The 17,688-nt window shown below is 35.1% G+C and overlaps 1 protein-coding gene across 17 annotated transcripts in view; it reads left to right on the top strand.

The window, feature by feature from the left end:
• The window catches only part of chb (CLIP-associating protein), a 595,254-nt gene that overhangs the window by 508,790 nt on the left and 68,776 nt on the right, over positions 1 to 17,688 (top strand). For 16 of the 17 annotated variants that reach the window (XM_081736296.1, XM_081736291.1, XM_081736295.1 and 13 more), the window contains 3 exons: positions 3,884 to 4,137; positions 7,777 to 8,048; positions 14,517 to 14,663. In XM_081736296.1, the coding sequence (XP_081592422.1) occupies positions 3,884 to 4,137; positions 7,777 to 8,048; positions 14,517 to 14,663 (673 nt within the window). The remainder of the gene's footprint in view (positions 1 to 3,883; positions 4,138 to 7,776; positions 8,049 to 14,516; positions 14,664 to 17,688) is intronic. The other variant, XM_081736293.1, reaches the window with a different exon arrangement.

Genomic DNA, 17,688 nt, shown 5'->3' with positions numbered 1-17,688 from the left:
TGGCAAGCAGATTGGAACCAGGCAAATGAAAATAAGCTTCACTCAGTAAAACTTATTTTGTGAGTGAACTTCTACCGTTCCACTAAGTTTTCGGCACATTCTTGTAAAATGAGCAGAATGCTCAGACCTCAGAGAGCCTGCCTGAAAATTGTAGGTTTTGGAAGATAATGTGGTCTTTGTGGTCTTCGGTGATTGCATTCTCACTTCCATTCGTTGTAATTGAAATGGCTAACTCACTTTCAGGTTTTTCTTACTAGATTTTTCCTGTTGTGTTATTAATGCGGCTATTGCATTTTGTTCGTTTAGTCTTTTGACGACATTGCACAGTGGTTCAGGACGAGCAAAAACCTGGCCAAAACCCATTTTTTGAAAATTGCATTAGAAGGACACTGGTTTAGTGTACGGATTATAAAATATCCATAGTTTACTATATACAAACAATAAACACGAGTAACATGTAATGTGTGAGTTAGAAAGGGTGGAAGTTAACCATTGTGAACATGTCTTTAAAATAATTGCCAAATAGAGTATTTGACATTGAAGTTCATGGCTTGGTACCTAAGAATATGTGGTTACAAGAAACATTCGTTGTATATGGCAGGAACATACCTCACAAGCACTGCAACTGTCCAAAGTGGCTTTGCAGTATCTTCCATAAATACGTTTCGTCGAACAAAATATATTAATGTAACAAAACCTAATTTATTTAACAGAAGGTCCGCAAACCTGCAGAGGTTTAGTGTAGTGCCCAGCGTTCCCCAGCAGAGTTGTTGAAATGGACTGAAAAAATAATCCATGATGAATTGTTTTTCAGGAAGTTTAGGTGCGAATATGTGCGAATTCGTGAAATACATGTTTCTTTATGATTGTGTGTGGTGTCTGAACACCGAAATTAATAATTCTTTTTACTTGCACGACGTCTATAGTTCGTCATGAAGCTGAGATGCATCCAGCTCTGTGAGAAAATAGGAGAAATGAAAGGACCTTGTCAGAGAGAGGAAATACGGCATGTACAGACCTAGGTTTTGACGCAATTGGACCTTGATGATCATCCACCCACGTTAGCGAAGACATTCGACGAACTGTTTCAGTTTTTGCAGCCAAGTGCACCAAAAACTGTAAAAGAGTGGCAGAAATCATGACATCTTTCTGAAGACACATACAGAATGGCTTGACGGAGAACTGACCTTTAAAGCCCAGAGACAGATGGAACGTCGATCAAATCGTGGTGGTCGTCCATAGATGAATTTCAGAGAATCTAGTGGCAGAAACAAACGGAGGAAAACGGAAGAAGTATTCACATCTGCAAGTTCATCGGAACTGGCCTTTGCTGCCAAAATGAGTCTTCGGGAATCAGGACAAAAAGATGCAGCAAAAGTGCTTCGTGAGGTGACAGAAACAACTCCGAGTAGAGCTCGTAAGATGAGACAAGTATTTATGAGCGAAAAGGACCAGAGAATTTCTCCAAACCGTACATCAAAGAAGAGGCGCTTGCATTGGTTCTCGATGCTAAGTTAACCAAAAACCAATACAACTGTCTACGTCTTGGTGCCAAAACACGCAAAGTAGACATTTATCCAAGTTATCACCAATTACTCAAGCTAAGAAAGATTTGTTACCCGTCACATGAGAGTATACTGTTTCAGATGTCAGTGCAGAAATTAAATTGCAGGCTTTATTGTACAAAAAAGTTGAACGTCTTCTGATGGCTAACGACTGCAAGGACAGCTGTGTTCCTAACGAGAAAGCTAACTTCTTGACCTTAATATCTAAATGGAGTCGTAATGGAAGTACAAGTCACAGTGTATACAAGCAGAAATTTCAGCAGGATATGACATTATGTTTTGTGGAAAACCTGCTGTTTACGTCTTTCGTGCCAATTCGGCTAGTTGCATTTAGGAAATTGTAGTGTGGCAGAATCCTCGAACGTTGTTAATGTACTGCTGCCCTATAAAGTTTCGGTTTTGTAAGAAAACAAAAGGTATGACAATACATGCAGTCCAGTCCATCGATCAGCAGATTTAAAATCTTCATCAACTGTGAACGTCTATGGAACCCAACTTACTGTGCATCACGTGCTCATTCTGACTATGGTAAATGGAAAAGTGTGGAATGTACTCATGGACAACTAATCTAAGTGTGTTATATTTGCAAAGCATCTCCCAAAGAAATGATACATTTGAAGAAAGTTTCTATGAAAGACGTAGACGCATCCACATTTCGCTTTGGATTGTCAAAATTACATGCGTATATACGATTTTTGAGTGCCTCCTCCATATTGCATACAGATTCGATTTCAAGACATCTCAAGTTCGAAAGAAACACAAGGTACTATTGAAATCACGAAAACATGAGGTTCAGAAGCAATTTAGAGAAAAAGTAGGCCTTAATGTTGATAGACCCAAAGCAGGAGGTAGTGGAACAAGCAATGATGGGAACACTGCTTTTTTTTTTCTTTTTTTTTTTTTTCTTTCAGATCCACACCAATCTTCGCAAATAACCGGGATTTATGAACTACACATTTTTCGGTGATACTATCTGTACTCACCTCTGGACTTCATGTTCATCCCAAGATTTTTGACAATTATGAACTGGAGACAGCCAAACTCTTTGCTCATCTTTACAGTTGGTTCTATATGCCTGCTAGTGTCCATAAAATACTTATTCATGGATTGGCTATAATGTCATTTTTTCATTATCAGCTTTCTTGAGAGCCACAGAAGGCACGGAATAAAAACTTACGAACATTTCGGCAGGATAACTCGCGCAAGTTGTCTCGCAATATTACGAATCGGGATCTGCTGCATACGCTTCTGATCCCTTTGTTTCGAGTATTGGGCACGTGGCTACCGGGAAGAAAATATGTTGCTAGTTATACGAAGGATGACTGCTGTTGAAGACATGGAGGGGAAGGAGCCAATGCGGCGTCCAGCAGCCAAAATAATGAAGGTATTCCATCTGCATTCAGGTATTAACAGTGACAGTGATGATTGACGTGCAAATGTGGTTGACAAAATCAATTCTCGTTTTTCATTTGTGTGTCTGAATGTCATGAAGACTTGTATGTGTGAGTAGTGCAGATGTGAATGCGTATGTGTACTGACGTATTGCATACGAATGCACAGTACTTTATCAGTATTTACAAGCATTTTCTGCTCTCCTGCAGACAAGGCTAGTGTAACCGGACGATGAACGTATTCATTAATTCTTAGTACTATAGATATACTTGGGACTTCAGAAGCATTTAATACATTGTTATAACAAATTATAGGTTTTGGCCAGGTTCTTGCTCGTCCTGAACCACTGTGCATTCTTTTAACTTTTATAGCTTTTTCTGTTTTAATGTCTTATTTTGTAGTACTTTTATTTCAGCTATACTTCTTTAAAAAGTGTTATTTTGATTTTTTAATGTAGAATATGTGGTATCTATTGGCGTATTGTGACGGGGACAAATAACCTGACTGCTAACACCCCTTTAAACCGTAATCGCTCATTCATGAACTAAGAGAAAGTCAAAAAAATAATCCGCACACCAAAAACGATACATTGTAAGCATTTTCGCTAAATGCTTCACCAGATTAAGAGAGGAAGAAAAGAAGTTACTAAGTAAATTGAAAATTTTCTGTTAAATCAGTGGCGCTTGTCATGCTAATGTTAGAGTATTTCAGTTTAAACAACTTCTGTAAAATGTAACAATAATTCGTAATTGTGGTAAGTTTTATTGTACAAGTGAAATTGTAAATAAATATTGTATGATTATAGTCTATATGTAAAATTAGATCCAAAGAGTCTTGTAGATTACTTAACAAATTGTTTTCTATATATTGAAAAATAGCTATTTTTTTTCATATTTCTGTTATTAAATTTGTACGTTTCTTTGTAGGTGATGGCAACAGCTGGTATTGTGGCTATTCGTTTTATTATTCAAAATACACATTCCCCTCGACTCATCCCAATAATAGCATCAAATTTAAGCTCAAAATCGAAGGATATTCGTCGAGCGTGCTGTGAATTTTTGGATCAGTTGCTTCATACGTGGCCAACCCATACTTTAGAGAAGCATATTGCACTTCTACAAGATGCAATTCGAAAGGGAATTGCCGATGCTGATCCTGAAGCAAGAGCGTCTTCTCGAAAGTAAGTTTTATATATATATATATATATATATATATATTATGTAAATATTATAGTAATGTCTCGAAGTCAATAATTCCCACCGAATAACACAGTCAGTTCAGTTGATTCGGGAAAAACGAAGTAAACCTGTAGTATGTTCGTGGACTACAGCATTGTCCCACTCAGTTTTCCAGCATACTAATGCCATCATTTGCGCATTGCAGAAAGAAGCCTTTCAGTATATGTCATTCATCTTCCGTGCACTACTTAATTCCACTTGCAAATCAACTCATTCCATAATAAGCCATACAGTGTTATTGGGTGGGGTGCTTCAATTCATGACGGACGAAAGTAAACTACGATTAAAATATTCGAGACGTTAGTGTGTAATAGTACAGATATGTCAATGTATGTACGAGTCAGGGCACAAAATTTCCGGTCGCCATTGATGACTTGAAATTTAGATTTGGCGACCAGTGTTCAGTAAGAATGATTTCTGCCTAAACTCACAGGGCTGCGCAGTTTCTGTTCCGCACGAAAATAATTGTCACTGAATGAGAGGGCGAGAGATACTGGCGACCATCATTTTTGGATTGCCGAGTGAGTCTTGACTTTGAAATTTTGCGCCCTGGTACGAGTTACCCATAGTTATCACCTGTAGAATTAATTCTCACTCATCCTATGCCCTCTAACCTTCCTTTTTTTTTCTACCTATATCTTGACAATGCAGACAGCAGAAACATTCAGCGTTTAATTGATTTCTTTTTAACAAATCCATAACAGAACAAAAGTGAGCAAGACAGGTATCTTTTTGACTTTATCTATAACCAAAAATTTTACATTTATTAATTTATTTATAGATGTTTCAGATACAGATCTAAGTCCATTTTACACTGAAACAATGGAACAAAGTATAGAGGAAATAAGAAAAAAGAAAATATACACAAAATAATAAAAAATAAAATATATAAGGTATTTAGAACATGTACAAACTTCAAATTGTTTCTAAAATGATTTTCAGAGTCGAAAATATCAACATCTGACGATAAACTATTATACAATATATGCCAGCCTGAAATATAAGGAACGTTGTATAACGGATAGTCTGGGTGTTACGTATGATAGTGACGTGTGACTGGGAGTAAGGCGATAAGGTACATGAAAACTGAGAACAGAAACAGTTAAACCGGAGTTAATTTTCCCATTGATAATTTTATGGAGAAACAACTTGTCTGTCACCATGCGTCGTAATTGGAGTCTGAATATTAAGTTTGTTTAGGAGCTGTGTTTTATTAAAGAATATGCACTGAAGGGACTCGTTGTTTCACAATGGCAAGAAAAAGGGTAAGAACAGAACCAAAACGGGATAAGTTTGAAGCAAGGCCATATTCCATATTGGTGAGCAATATTCAATTTTAGGTAGTTTTGAAGAAAATATTGGTGATTTGAGATCGCGAGTTTCAGTAAATCTGTAAAGAATACCCAGTATTCTCATAGCATTCCTCATAGTAACAGTGATGATCAGCGAATATAAGTTTCAAGTACTAGAGCTTTCCTTTTCGTTGAAAATAATTCATGGTTGCCATCGTAAGGAACGAAATGGTTTCCCATATTCGGGACAGTTCAGGTCTTCATATGCACTACACTTTCTACACTTGAAGTCTACAGTTTCTTGACTTCAAGACATAGGAAGGTGACATAGCCAGCACTATGATCTGGACATCGTTACTCTTCAAATATCCATTTTATGGATGTTAGGAAATTTTTGTTTCTAACCCCTGAGCTATGTTGGAACGAAATATAATTTCCGCCCTCCATTGGGAATCGAGCTTGGTCAGCCAGTTTGTAAAGTGCCTTACCAATTATGTAATCGCGGGAAAAAGAAAGTGATTTACATCAGCCAGAGATAAGTATACTTTTAGAAATTTCCCAGCGAAATGTCTTTTATTTACTAGTTTTAACACATATATAGGGTGTTTGAAAACAACACCGACAACGTTTGGGAGGTTATTCCTGACACCAAGATAAAACAAAACCAACCAACTTGGGTTCACAAATGCTTCCTTTCGGAGTTATAGGGTGCCGAAAACATGAAAAAATAAACTTGAGAGGTTCATAGCTTCAAAACTATATGACCTACCGTAGTCGGGTCAGGACTTCACTTATGAACTAATATGTGCCCTATCCAAATTTCAGAATCCTGTGGTACTTCCGCAACAGTTTTATAGCAGTAGTTGGTGAGTACTTCAACTTATGTGCCCGTAACCAAACTCCCTCTATAAAAAATGCTTCGTGAGTACTTCAGGATTCTGAAATTTGGATAGGGCACATATTAGTTCATAAGTGAAATCTTGACCCGACTACGGTAGGTCTCACAATTTTGGAGCTATGGACCTCTAAAGTTCATTTTTCCATGTTTTCGGCATCCTATAACTCTGAAAGAAAGCATTTGTGCACCCAGGTTGGTCTGTACTTTTTGTCTTATCTTGGTGTCAGGAATCACCTCTCAACACCTTGTGTATAATATCCTGGTTCGTATCGGCCGTGAGATTTTCTATAGAGATAACCCAAAAGAAGTTTACACAAATTAGAAAACCTCCTGATCGTTTATCACGCATGCTAAGACGGTTGTTTGATATTTTGATAGATTTCTTTGTTTTTAAGGTGAAGGGTAAGCACCACCAAAATTATCTTCTCTAATATGTACTAAATGATATGCAACAGCCAAAACAATTTTAAAAAATTCACAGCTGGACCAGTTATATTCAGTAGTTTGTAGATGTAATGTGTAATAATGAAGAAATACACAGATTTTGTATGTTCCGTGCCCCGTTTGGTTTGTTTTAGAAACGCAAATTGTAAATAATAATAATAATAATAATAATAATAAAAAAATAAAAAAAGAATACCAGTTTCTTGAAGTTATAATAAATCTAAAATTCGATCACTCATACTGATGAATAATTCAAGTTTTTTGAGATAAGTTCAGGAACTTAATATAATTGACTAAGAAACTTGTTTCTCATCAAAGATTTTTTTTTTAATTTCTAGAACCGTGAAAAAAGTCATTCTCGTCCAACTCAATTGAGAAAAAACTGAGGACAAAAGTCATAATAAAACTTTTATCTGTACAATGTGTTTTGAGAAACACCGTGAAGTCGCTTTTTTTTTTTTTTTTTTTTTTTTAATCATTACCCGAATAGGAAACTTACTTACAGTGTCCCTTATACTTTGGACAGACAGAATTGTTTCAAGCATAAATCTAAATAAGAAAAACGTTCATGAAGTTTATTCGTTATTTGAAGGGAGTAAAAATTTATTACTGCTATACAATAATTGAAATATCAAGACAATTACGTTTTCTTGAAAGAACTAAAATATCAACGAAATTTAATTGAAATGTATGGTTTACTAATTAATTACTTGGAAAAAACAGAAGAGAATTCAAAGTTACGTATTGTGCGTTATGCTCCTGCTGTTGTATTTTTTAGACTTCAAGCAATTTAGCAATTAGAATAGTAATGTTGAAATTTCTTGTGATTGTGCAGAATTACGTAGTTTTACTTCATAATCATTGTAGTTAGAATTAATAGTAGAGAACTTAAATATGTGTGTTCTAATTAATAGTAGAGAACTTAAATATGTGTGTTCTATTTGCAGAGCCTTCTGGGGATTTGCTGATCACTTTCGGGACCAGGCTGACAGTTTACTGAACTCCTTAGATAGTTCATACAAACGGTTACTTCATGGCGAATTGTCAATGTCAAACTCTAGTTCGAGCAATTCACTGAACACGACTGGGTCTGGTCGAGGTACAACGCCTCGATCGAGAGCATCTAGCACTACAGGTAGCACAGAAAACCTTCACCGTGTTCCCTCTCTTACTAGACGCTCAGGCATTCCTGTGCTTGCAAGTCCTAAGAGTGATTCAGGTGTGTCTTTTGTCTGACTACTAACACGCATGGGATAGGTAAATACTAACTATAGTTTGGAACAGTTGGTAATATTCATTCCTTAGACAGTCCTTTATTCTGGCTATGTCAGAAGCAAAATTTATTTTCAAATACAAATTGAGTCCATTGCAAATGGACTGATTTTTGCTGACAGTCTGGACTATTGAAATGAACATCAGACTACTAATTCATATGAAGGACCATAGCAATTCATGTGCAGGATAAGATTAATGATTCGCCTCACATTTTAAAAGATGTTTTCTCCTTGCAATAAGTATTCAAAAGTTATCAGTCCATCTATTTTTCAATAGGCCTGCACCTTTATCGATATGCAAAATAAAGGAAGCTAGTGCTTTTCGCATGCCGTTATGATGATGGTAACTTCTTAGAGTATCGGTCATTTGTCAATGAGTTATATATATATGAGTTGACTGACATAATAACTATAAAATTTCACGTACAAAGAGCAGTTAAAACAAATAACACGTATAATGAACTCTTTCCTTTGCTACGCTTGTACTTTCATTATTATGTTTATGTTCACTAGAAAAAAAAAATGTTACTAATTAATTACTCAACTGCTGAATCCTATTTATAATAACAAAACATGTCAGTTAGTTCGTAACGCTAATACCTAATAGTCAACAGTCGAGCTAATAGGCCTTCCTATCTGCCGCAGATGTCGCTAGCGTGCACGCAATTTGCAGATTTAAAACTATTATGATGTTTATTTAGGACTTTAAAGTTACATTGTTTCTTTCTTTCTTTCTCTTTTTATTATTATTATTATTTCAAAACTGGATACCCATGAGCGGGCCGAAAGCTTGGACGCAACAATTAGTGTGTATATATAATTGCAGATGTAGTCACCAGATCTGTATTTAAACAGGAAACCAACTTTTTAAACGTCTAAAGGTGCTTGAAAATTCGATGTGCTGAACACGTATCACTCAGTAAACAACTGAACGTGTTAGATGTACAATGAAAACTGGTGCACAAAAGAAATTTAATATATTAGAATCGTGTATTTAGTTTTATAATATTGTAGTTTAAACGATTTGATGAAAGTTGTCATAAGGTATAATTCCAGTTAAGAAAGGTATTGTCTTCTGAAGTTTACGTCCCACGTTTGCGAATTCATATGATGACTTCACAGTAAATTATTGTTGTACGATTTTTCAAATAATTACCAATTGTTCCATATCACTGTTCCTTGCGAACCTAGGTTACATTTAAATGTTCCTGTTATATATAATATTTTGAATTTTAAGATAATTCAAATGTTGTTTAAGATAATTCTAATGAACCAGAAAATCACAAGATGTTCGAAATTTGATGTAATGTCACAAGTGTGTGGATAATTTCTAAATATTGATGACATTGATCGTTGTAGACCAGAAAAATAGATAGTCTTTTCCAAATCCTTGATCAGTGCCTACATTTTTAAAATTTATTTTATATTTTGTCTACCACACATTTTATTTTTCGTTAAAAATATGCTATGAGTATTGTTTCAGTTACACATGATATTCACTTAATGTGTAAAATTAACTAGATTAGGATTATTATACAAAATAACTGATGCAATTCACAATCTTGAAATTTTAAAAAAGTATTTCATTAGTCAGAAGTCCGAACTTACCATTTTTTGTGCATTTATACAAAATCAGTATGTAGTAAAAGTTGATTTGTTGTAGTACAGATATTCATTTTTTGAATATTGATTCATTTGTGTTTTTTCGTTTGGAACAGTGTTTTTTTACTTTCGTTTTTTATCCTTTCTTCTTCTTTAACATACTAATTACTCTCTGCACGGTTCGATACTTTCACTTCTTGTTTTGATTTGCTTTTTATTTCGTATGTGATTTTGTTTCTGTCATGGTGATTATGTGTTGTGTGTGCGCTTTTTGCTTTTTTGTTTTATTTAAGCTTTTTTGTGTAGTTGCTGTTCAGTAGAGATTAGGAATAGAATAGAAACTGCGCATGTTAATGCATTTCTACGCGTTTCAAAACTTAGCAATCTGGATACAAAAGTTACATCAGGGCTCCCACTAGTATTTCATTCTTTTATGATAGTACGTATGTTCAAGTCGTAGAAAGATCTTCAGACCGTATCTTTCATATGTAATGAATAGTCAAAAAGTTTTCTTTAGCATATGAGTGTAATTTGTAGATTCAGTTAATTCTCCGTGATACCCATAAAACCAGATAAAAAAAAAAATGTAGTACATTTATACCCCTACTCATAGATGCAAATAAATATATATCGAGTATAACTATAACATCAGACCAAATGAGAGAATGTTAGGTGCAAATTATTCATCATTATGGTTCAAGTAGGGTTTGTTTTAACACTCGTTTTCACCATCAAGTTTATTCAAGTCGCGGACCTACAGTTTAACACGAAATCCGAACCACTGGGTATCGAACCCAAGTTCCCTGCGCCGAAAGCTCAATCAGTAACCATTTAACTACAACTGGGCACTACTTATCACATGAATTTGAACTATCCCTAGATATCAGACAGTTAAAATCATCATTGATATCTTAATCTTTTCAAGAATTTCTTAACGGTAATAGCCGTTCTAAATTATTACCTGATTACAGAGAGTGTACAAACCGACCTACTGCACCTCTGAAACGATGTTTGTTTATATTGTATGTTCTTTGTGGATGTTTTCTGTGTATTTTTGAGTTTAACCCCCGACACCCGATTATTATCATATTAATATTATTATTGTGTATGTGTGGTTACTTATGTAGCAATCTGTGAATTAATTGAGAAAATAATAAATCACGCCATCAATGCGCTTGCATATTTGAAAATTATATTATTGTTAAAGCTATCATATTTAAAAACTAAACACTAAATTTACAGTTAATATTGGAAGCAATAACACAACCCAAAGAAGCCAGTTAAATTTGCTTATTAACTATCTATAATTACTTAGTGTGTGTATTAGGGTTATTATGATTTTAGAAGTCATATTTTATAATTTTGCACATTATATTTCTATTGCTTTCTGTAAGTTTTCGTGGTCTTTTATTACCTTTATGTAAAGAAAAACAAGTTTTATCATTTTAAAAAAACTATGATATGGTTGATTTTGGCTGTTTGCAGCTATGGAGCATTTTTTTGACCAAAGTACTTGATATTCTTCAAATGTCTGTAATATTTTGTTGAAACTATCGATATCTTGTTTTGAAATACTTTCTCATAACATATGTTGCATTTAGCAGATTACATAGTCATAGTTCAATGTTCTAGAATATTATGAAATAAGTAATGCACTACTTATAGATTGTAGTTATTGTAGAATAAGACATTGTAGTGGATCTAGTAGTAAATTGCCTTGCTATCAATACTTGTTCTTACGAAAGTTTCTAAATGTATTCACCTGAATCACTAATTTCTGTAAAATGTTATTATGAATTCCAGGAGACTATGAAAACACGAAATATTACATGTAAAAAAATAACCTGTTATTCATAACGTTAACAAATAAAATGTGTCGTATTCTGGGAAATAGTATACAAATGATAAGGTTCGTTTCAAGTTCTTTCTGCGTCCGTTAGACTTGTTAGATAAAGATATTGTTTTTCTTAGCGAAATTTGCCGCAACTATATCTGAAGTAGTATCTAGTGAGGTTGGGAAATTTTAAAGTTGAGAGTACACGAATGCAGTTAACATACACTAGCTAACTTAAAGGTTATAATTCGACTATAGAATGAATTTAGAGCTAGCATATTTAGGACTCTAATTATACCTAGAGAAAACTATATTCTTATAGCCCCCCCTTCCATCAGTATAAGGCACTGCAGGGGCGGATCCAGGACGGACTTCTGAAGGGGGGGTAGGTTGTCCCTAAACACTCGGATGAGTTATATTTATATATATAAAATAAGAAAGTTTCCTCTTCTAGGGGGGCGATCGCCCCCTTTCCCCAGGATCCGCCACTGAGACACTCTTAATCTTGTTCGTAATATACTAAATTTTGGATTCGTAGCGGTGCCCAACCACAAAACTTCCATGACCCAGAAAACCATAATTATGCTTTCTCTTACGTAATAGTACAACTTACACCAACAGAATTCTAAGTGCCTAGTAATACATAGACATCTTGAGTGGCTTCTTTGCCGATAACCGTAAGACATATAGGCATTTCGTCAGTGACTTTACTTTCCAAAAATATCATGGCTGTATAATCATTAAATTAAGCTCCGCTATTACATACATGTATATATTAACGTTCAAAAGTATGTATAATAATGCTCGAAAGTGATTACCATTGTACTGTACATGAGAATAGGGGCCCTGCATTTGAGGGTACTTGAGGGTACTGGTATTTATAGTATGCAGCTCAAAGTTCGCCGTAATAAATCCAAGTAAAGTTTTCAAATTGAAAGGGAATTGTGAGGAATCAGTAACACTGCATAGTTTCTTTAAATCCAGTTATGTAAGCAGATTTTGCATAATTTGTCGTCGTCTGAGACCTATGAGCACGCTCACTCAAAGGAACTTTGCTTTCTTATATGTAAACTAGCTGAAATGCTTGTTCTTCACACGAGGAAAATAGATTTATAGAAAGTTTAGAATACTCATTTCAATAAGTGTAATGATAAAATAGGATAATTTATTTTTGATTTAAGTTTTGAACTTCCCTACCCACATAGGAGGCGCTGGTGACATGGTAAATGCCCAGCTTAAGGTAGGTGTGCTCTGTTCCAACATTCAGTTCAAACGGGTCGGCCGTTTTCCAGTGATGCAATCATAAACAATAGATAATGTCAATTTCAATGTGGTGGAAAAGTAGAAACATTCTCTTTCCCTCCACCTCCACCCCTTATTAAAATGAAAAATTCGAAAAACGCTGTGACGCCTGTCCGCTTATTTTTAATGCACAAGAACATCGTTGATCCTACGTATGTAAGGAACCAAGAGGGTAAAAATTAAAATTTCTAGCATATTCTTATTAACTTAATAGTAAAATTGACATCATTATGCCTGTGAATTTATCCAGGAAAGTTATTTCAAGAACTTTTTTTTTTTTTTTTGTTCCTATCTGCAGTCACGTGTACGTTGAAAGAAATAACACCAAGAACTTACATACCTAATTACTCAGTACAAAATGCATCAATGATAATATCTTCACGAGAAGACAATATAATCACTGTCTAGAAAACATTCATGTACCTAATTTGTTCAAAAACAGTAATACACAAAATTGCAATAATGTATTGTAGTTTGCAAAAACGAACAACCAGTAATAGATAAACTCACGGTATATAAACCAAGTTAGTGTTTACCATTAATAACACAGTCCCAGTTTTTATCCGATTCCCTTCATCGGGATGTAATTCAGACTTCTTTGTCCTAAAATGACACGTTCCTTTACATTGAAAAAGTTGTTTGGTGAATAATCTTGTCTTTCTTAACACTGTTGTTGGGAAATCCTAAATGTGTTAACATACCAGAAGAGTCGAATTCTGTTCTTTAGAATCTCTTACATGTTTCTTAATTCTGGCACTAATATTCCTCTTCGTATACTAATTATCACATTGACAGATAGCATATCACACCTTGCTTTTCCAAGAATGCAAATACTCACAGGTGTTCTTTCGGGACCAATTGGACTTGAAGGGAATGTAAAGTACAGCACTAATTTGGTTTATATTTTGAGAGTGCTTCTTGGACAGTGCTCATTGTTTATTTATATATATATATATAAAGCTATATTATTATAATAATGTGTGTTCCTCTTTTGAGCAGATTAATTATGAATGCTTTCTAAACAGTGATTTTACTGTTTCCGTGTGAAGATGTTACAATATCTGTCGATTGTATATTTACCAATTAAGTATGTGAATTCTCTTGGTGCTAATTTTTTTCAACATACAAAGTGATCGAGTAAGGCAACAGAAAAATTCTTGAAATAAAAATTAACTTTGTAAATACACAGGCATAATAAAAATCAGTTTTGCTTGTTGAATTAAATGGACAATTAATTAATACTATATTTTTTTAAAAAAAAAGAACTGCAAGGTTTAAAATCGTAAAAAGAAATTTCAAAACTCTGCATTATTAATTGCGAAAGTCATTTTCAAAACCTGCCGAGTCTATTTTGAGCGAAATTTGAGATAAGGTTTTAAACATTTTTCCTCGTTTCAGATAGCGGGAAGTGCGAAAGAACTTGGAACAAGCACTGTTTCAATTTTTGCTCAAAATGGATTTGGCTGGTTTTGGAACTGACCTTCTCAGTTGCTGAAATTCTGCATTTTAGCTTTAGTTGTCAGCAACCTTTTCTTCATGTACAAATCTTATAAAGCTGACAACTATAGCTAAAAATAGTTTCAATAATTAATGGTGATGTCATTTTCTTTTTTATTCACTTGGGCTCTGATTTAATCGAACGTGAGGCGTCAATTTTTCATAACTATCTTTTTAGTGGATGGACATGGAGGTGGATCTCCAAGACACAGTCCTGCTCTCAGATCTAACAGTGCCATAGACTTACAAGCAGCCCAACGTGCAAAGGCCAGAGCCCAATATGCCGCAGCTGCTCGTATGAAAGTAGGATCTGGAGCGTCTCTACGTAAGTATATTGTATTTTCGTAGTATTGGTTACATATTATGTTCATATTTTCCATTGGATTGGAAGTATTGCAGCCAGAATATAAGGCAGGTTGTGATTTTTTTTTCACTCTTTCGTCTTAATTGCAAGGCTGTTTTGAAGTCTTTGTATAGCCACAATAAGAGGATTAAGAAGTAAGAATTATAGGTATCTTAGCTTGAAACTGGATATTAAATTTTTCACTTTGGTGTTCTGGGTACATTCAAAACAGTTACAACAACTAATCAGCATGACTGAACTGTAGAATAGCATGTAGGATTTTAAATAGTGATCATAGTTGCGCATGAGAGCTATTGCAAATTAAAAACCTTACCTTCATTACTCTTTAAGTGTCTAACGTTTCGTGGGAAACTGCTAGACATGCTATTAGGTTAGAAAAAAAACAAGAAGTGTACGTAATTGAGGTTTTTCAAGTGACTAAGGACAGGTCCACATCCTTCGCATCATCCTCTTGTCTTTCTTACATCCGATTAAGTTTAGTGGTAGCAAATGAAATTTGATTTCTCTTTTTGACTTGAAAAGTATATTTAGGAAAAGGTTTTTAATTTGATTTGTAGATTTTTTTAATGATAGATCCTGTGGTACCATTAACCTAATTAATTATCTGGTAGGTTAGCTCCTTATGCATGCAGAGCTTAATGTTACCGATTTTCTCCTGTATTTTCATAACATTTTTATTTTATAGTGCAGTTTGAATAACCATAGTTCAATAGTTTGTAAATGCTAATACACCGATATTAGAACAGTAAATTCTTAATTTATAATTTTACGCTCTACATCAGAAATATGATGTGACCTGTTTGACGTCATTCCTAAATAGTTTCGAATAGTATACAGTCACATTTAAGAATATACAGTAGCTCGAAACAAACATTTTTATACTGGAATCGGGCACCGATTTCTTAAACTTTCGGAGAAGGTTGTTTACTTCAAGCTTAGGGAATTACATACTCGTTAGAGGAGCATCTAGACGTTTTTGCTACATAGCGAACATCATTTTAGGTTCTCTGATAATAAATTTGAGGAAAGTACATCCGCATCTACTATTAAGATCTGTAATTGTTACATAAACTGTAATTATTTTTCTAACACTTGAATACATCGCATCTTGAAAATAAGCTATAATTTGGTACATTTAGGTGAGTCAAAAGTTTTGCAATATTGCGGACACTTATTTGGTTTATGCGACAGGTTGCATCCAGAATTACCGAGCACTCAAAATAGAGGCTATCATATTTCATCGTTTGAAGCTACCCTCCGGCCAGGTCTTCGATTCCACGCCAATACCAATTCTTATCCTTCAAGGCAAAGAACTCTTGTACTGTAGCGTCTACCTCGTCTTATTTCTTGAAGCATTTTCAACGCAGGGAATATCTATAGATGTGAATAAGTAAGAATCCGAGTGTTCAGGGTCTAGATTGTATTTGCATGGTGTTAATTCAATTCCTTGAAGTTTCTGGAGTATTTTCTGGGTTGTTCGAGAGTATGATATATTACGTTGTTCTTCTGCAGAAGGGCTCGCTTTGTATTCACCAGTATATATTACTTTAGGCACACACAAATGTTCGGCATGCAGATTGACATTAAAAGTTCGATCGTCTGGGGCGAACTTATGGTAAATTGTCCTCTCATTTCTTTAGCGGACGCAGAGATCACCTTGAATTTGCAGCGCTCGTGTTTGCCCATACGTTTGTTTAACCACTGCTTATGCACGGTAGAATCTCGGAAAAGTATCAACTTTTTGTCACACATTATTATTCATTTCAGGAAATGCAGATTAGTTGTGCTTGTTTCTTGCACATGAAGTCACCTGTGTGCCTTTGCCAAGTTAGCGAAGGAAACGAGTCACACTGGACTAAGATACTAGACTCGGCTAAATAACCTCCGAATCAAGTTGTCGAATTTACCTGTATGGCCTGGCCCACGACATCGTAATCCACAAGTTTCGGCCTACTTGACTTTAGCTGATTGAGGCACTTGCAATACAAGTAAAATTTCTTTATCCATCGTGTTGCTGTAGTATGATCCATTGCCTCTTTACCTTTCGTACAATAAGTGTTTCGATAGCGTTAAGTCTCAGTTTAAACACACAAAGTAATATCAGGCCGTCTAAAAAAGTTGAGCCTTTTGCACACGAGATGGTGTTATTGTCCCAAATATCAGGGTATATGAGTTGCAACTGATCAGACCTAAGTCATTTGACAGCTGACAGTTGAAGCTAGTTGATGTGGAAATAAAGATTGGAATTCTTATAATCAGGCGAAAGGTATTGCACTGTGAAGACGAGTGAACTTTCCGGAAACCTGCGCTACATTTTACAATTGTATTTTAATAAAGGTGAACAAATAGTCTCGCTGCTGACGTCCTAATTAAACCATAATCATTTACTATTCCGATAAAGGTACAAGTACTGCCCAGGTCCGTGAAGAAATTTATGTTGTTATGGGCAAGATGCGGTATCAAAAGCAACAACCAAAAGATGATTCGTTTTGGATGTCCAAGTAAATGTCGATGTCCAAGATGATCCTTGCAGTGGACGATCAGTTACAGAAGAAGTGGATGGTATTTTGGCTAAAGTCGACGAAAACCGTCATATAAACAGTCATGGCATCACTAATTACCTAAATCATCACCAAATAATGTTAAACCATTCAAAGATACCTGGCTACTAAAAGAAGCTTGACGCTTGGGAGCCACATGATCTGACTCAAAAACGTTTACTTGATCGCCGTTCTGTCTGCGAATGTCTACTGAAACGTAACGAACTCGAGCTATTTCTGAAGCAGTTGATCACGACTGATGAAAAATGGATATAACACACTACAACAATGTGCGAAAAAGATCGTGGCCGAAGCGAGAAGAAGCTCCACAATCTATTGCAAAGTTGCGTTGACGTTCAGGAAGGTTATGCTGTGCGTTTGATGGGATGGAAGAACATTGTGCATCACGAGTTGCTGATGCCGGGCAAAACAATAGACTCGGACCT

This window comes from Thermobia domestica, chromosome 13, assembly GCF_964235325.1.
Source record: "Thermobia domestica chromosome 13, izTheDome1.hap1.1, whole genome shotgun sequence".
NCBI classification, from domain to species: domain Eukaryota; kingdom Metazoa; phylum Arthropoda; class Insecta; order Zygentoma; family Lepismatidae; genus Thermobia; species Thermobia domestica.
This window is presented reverse-complemented; position numbering and strand designations above follow the sequence as displayed.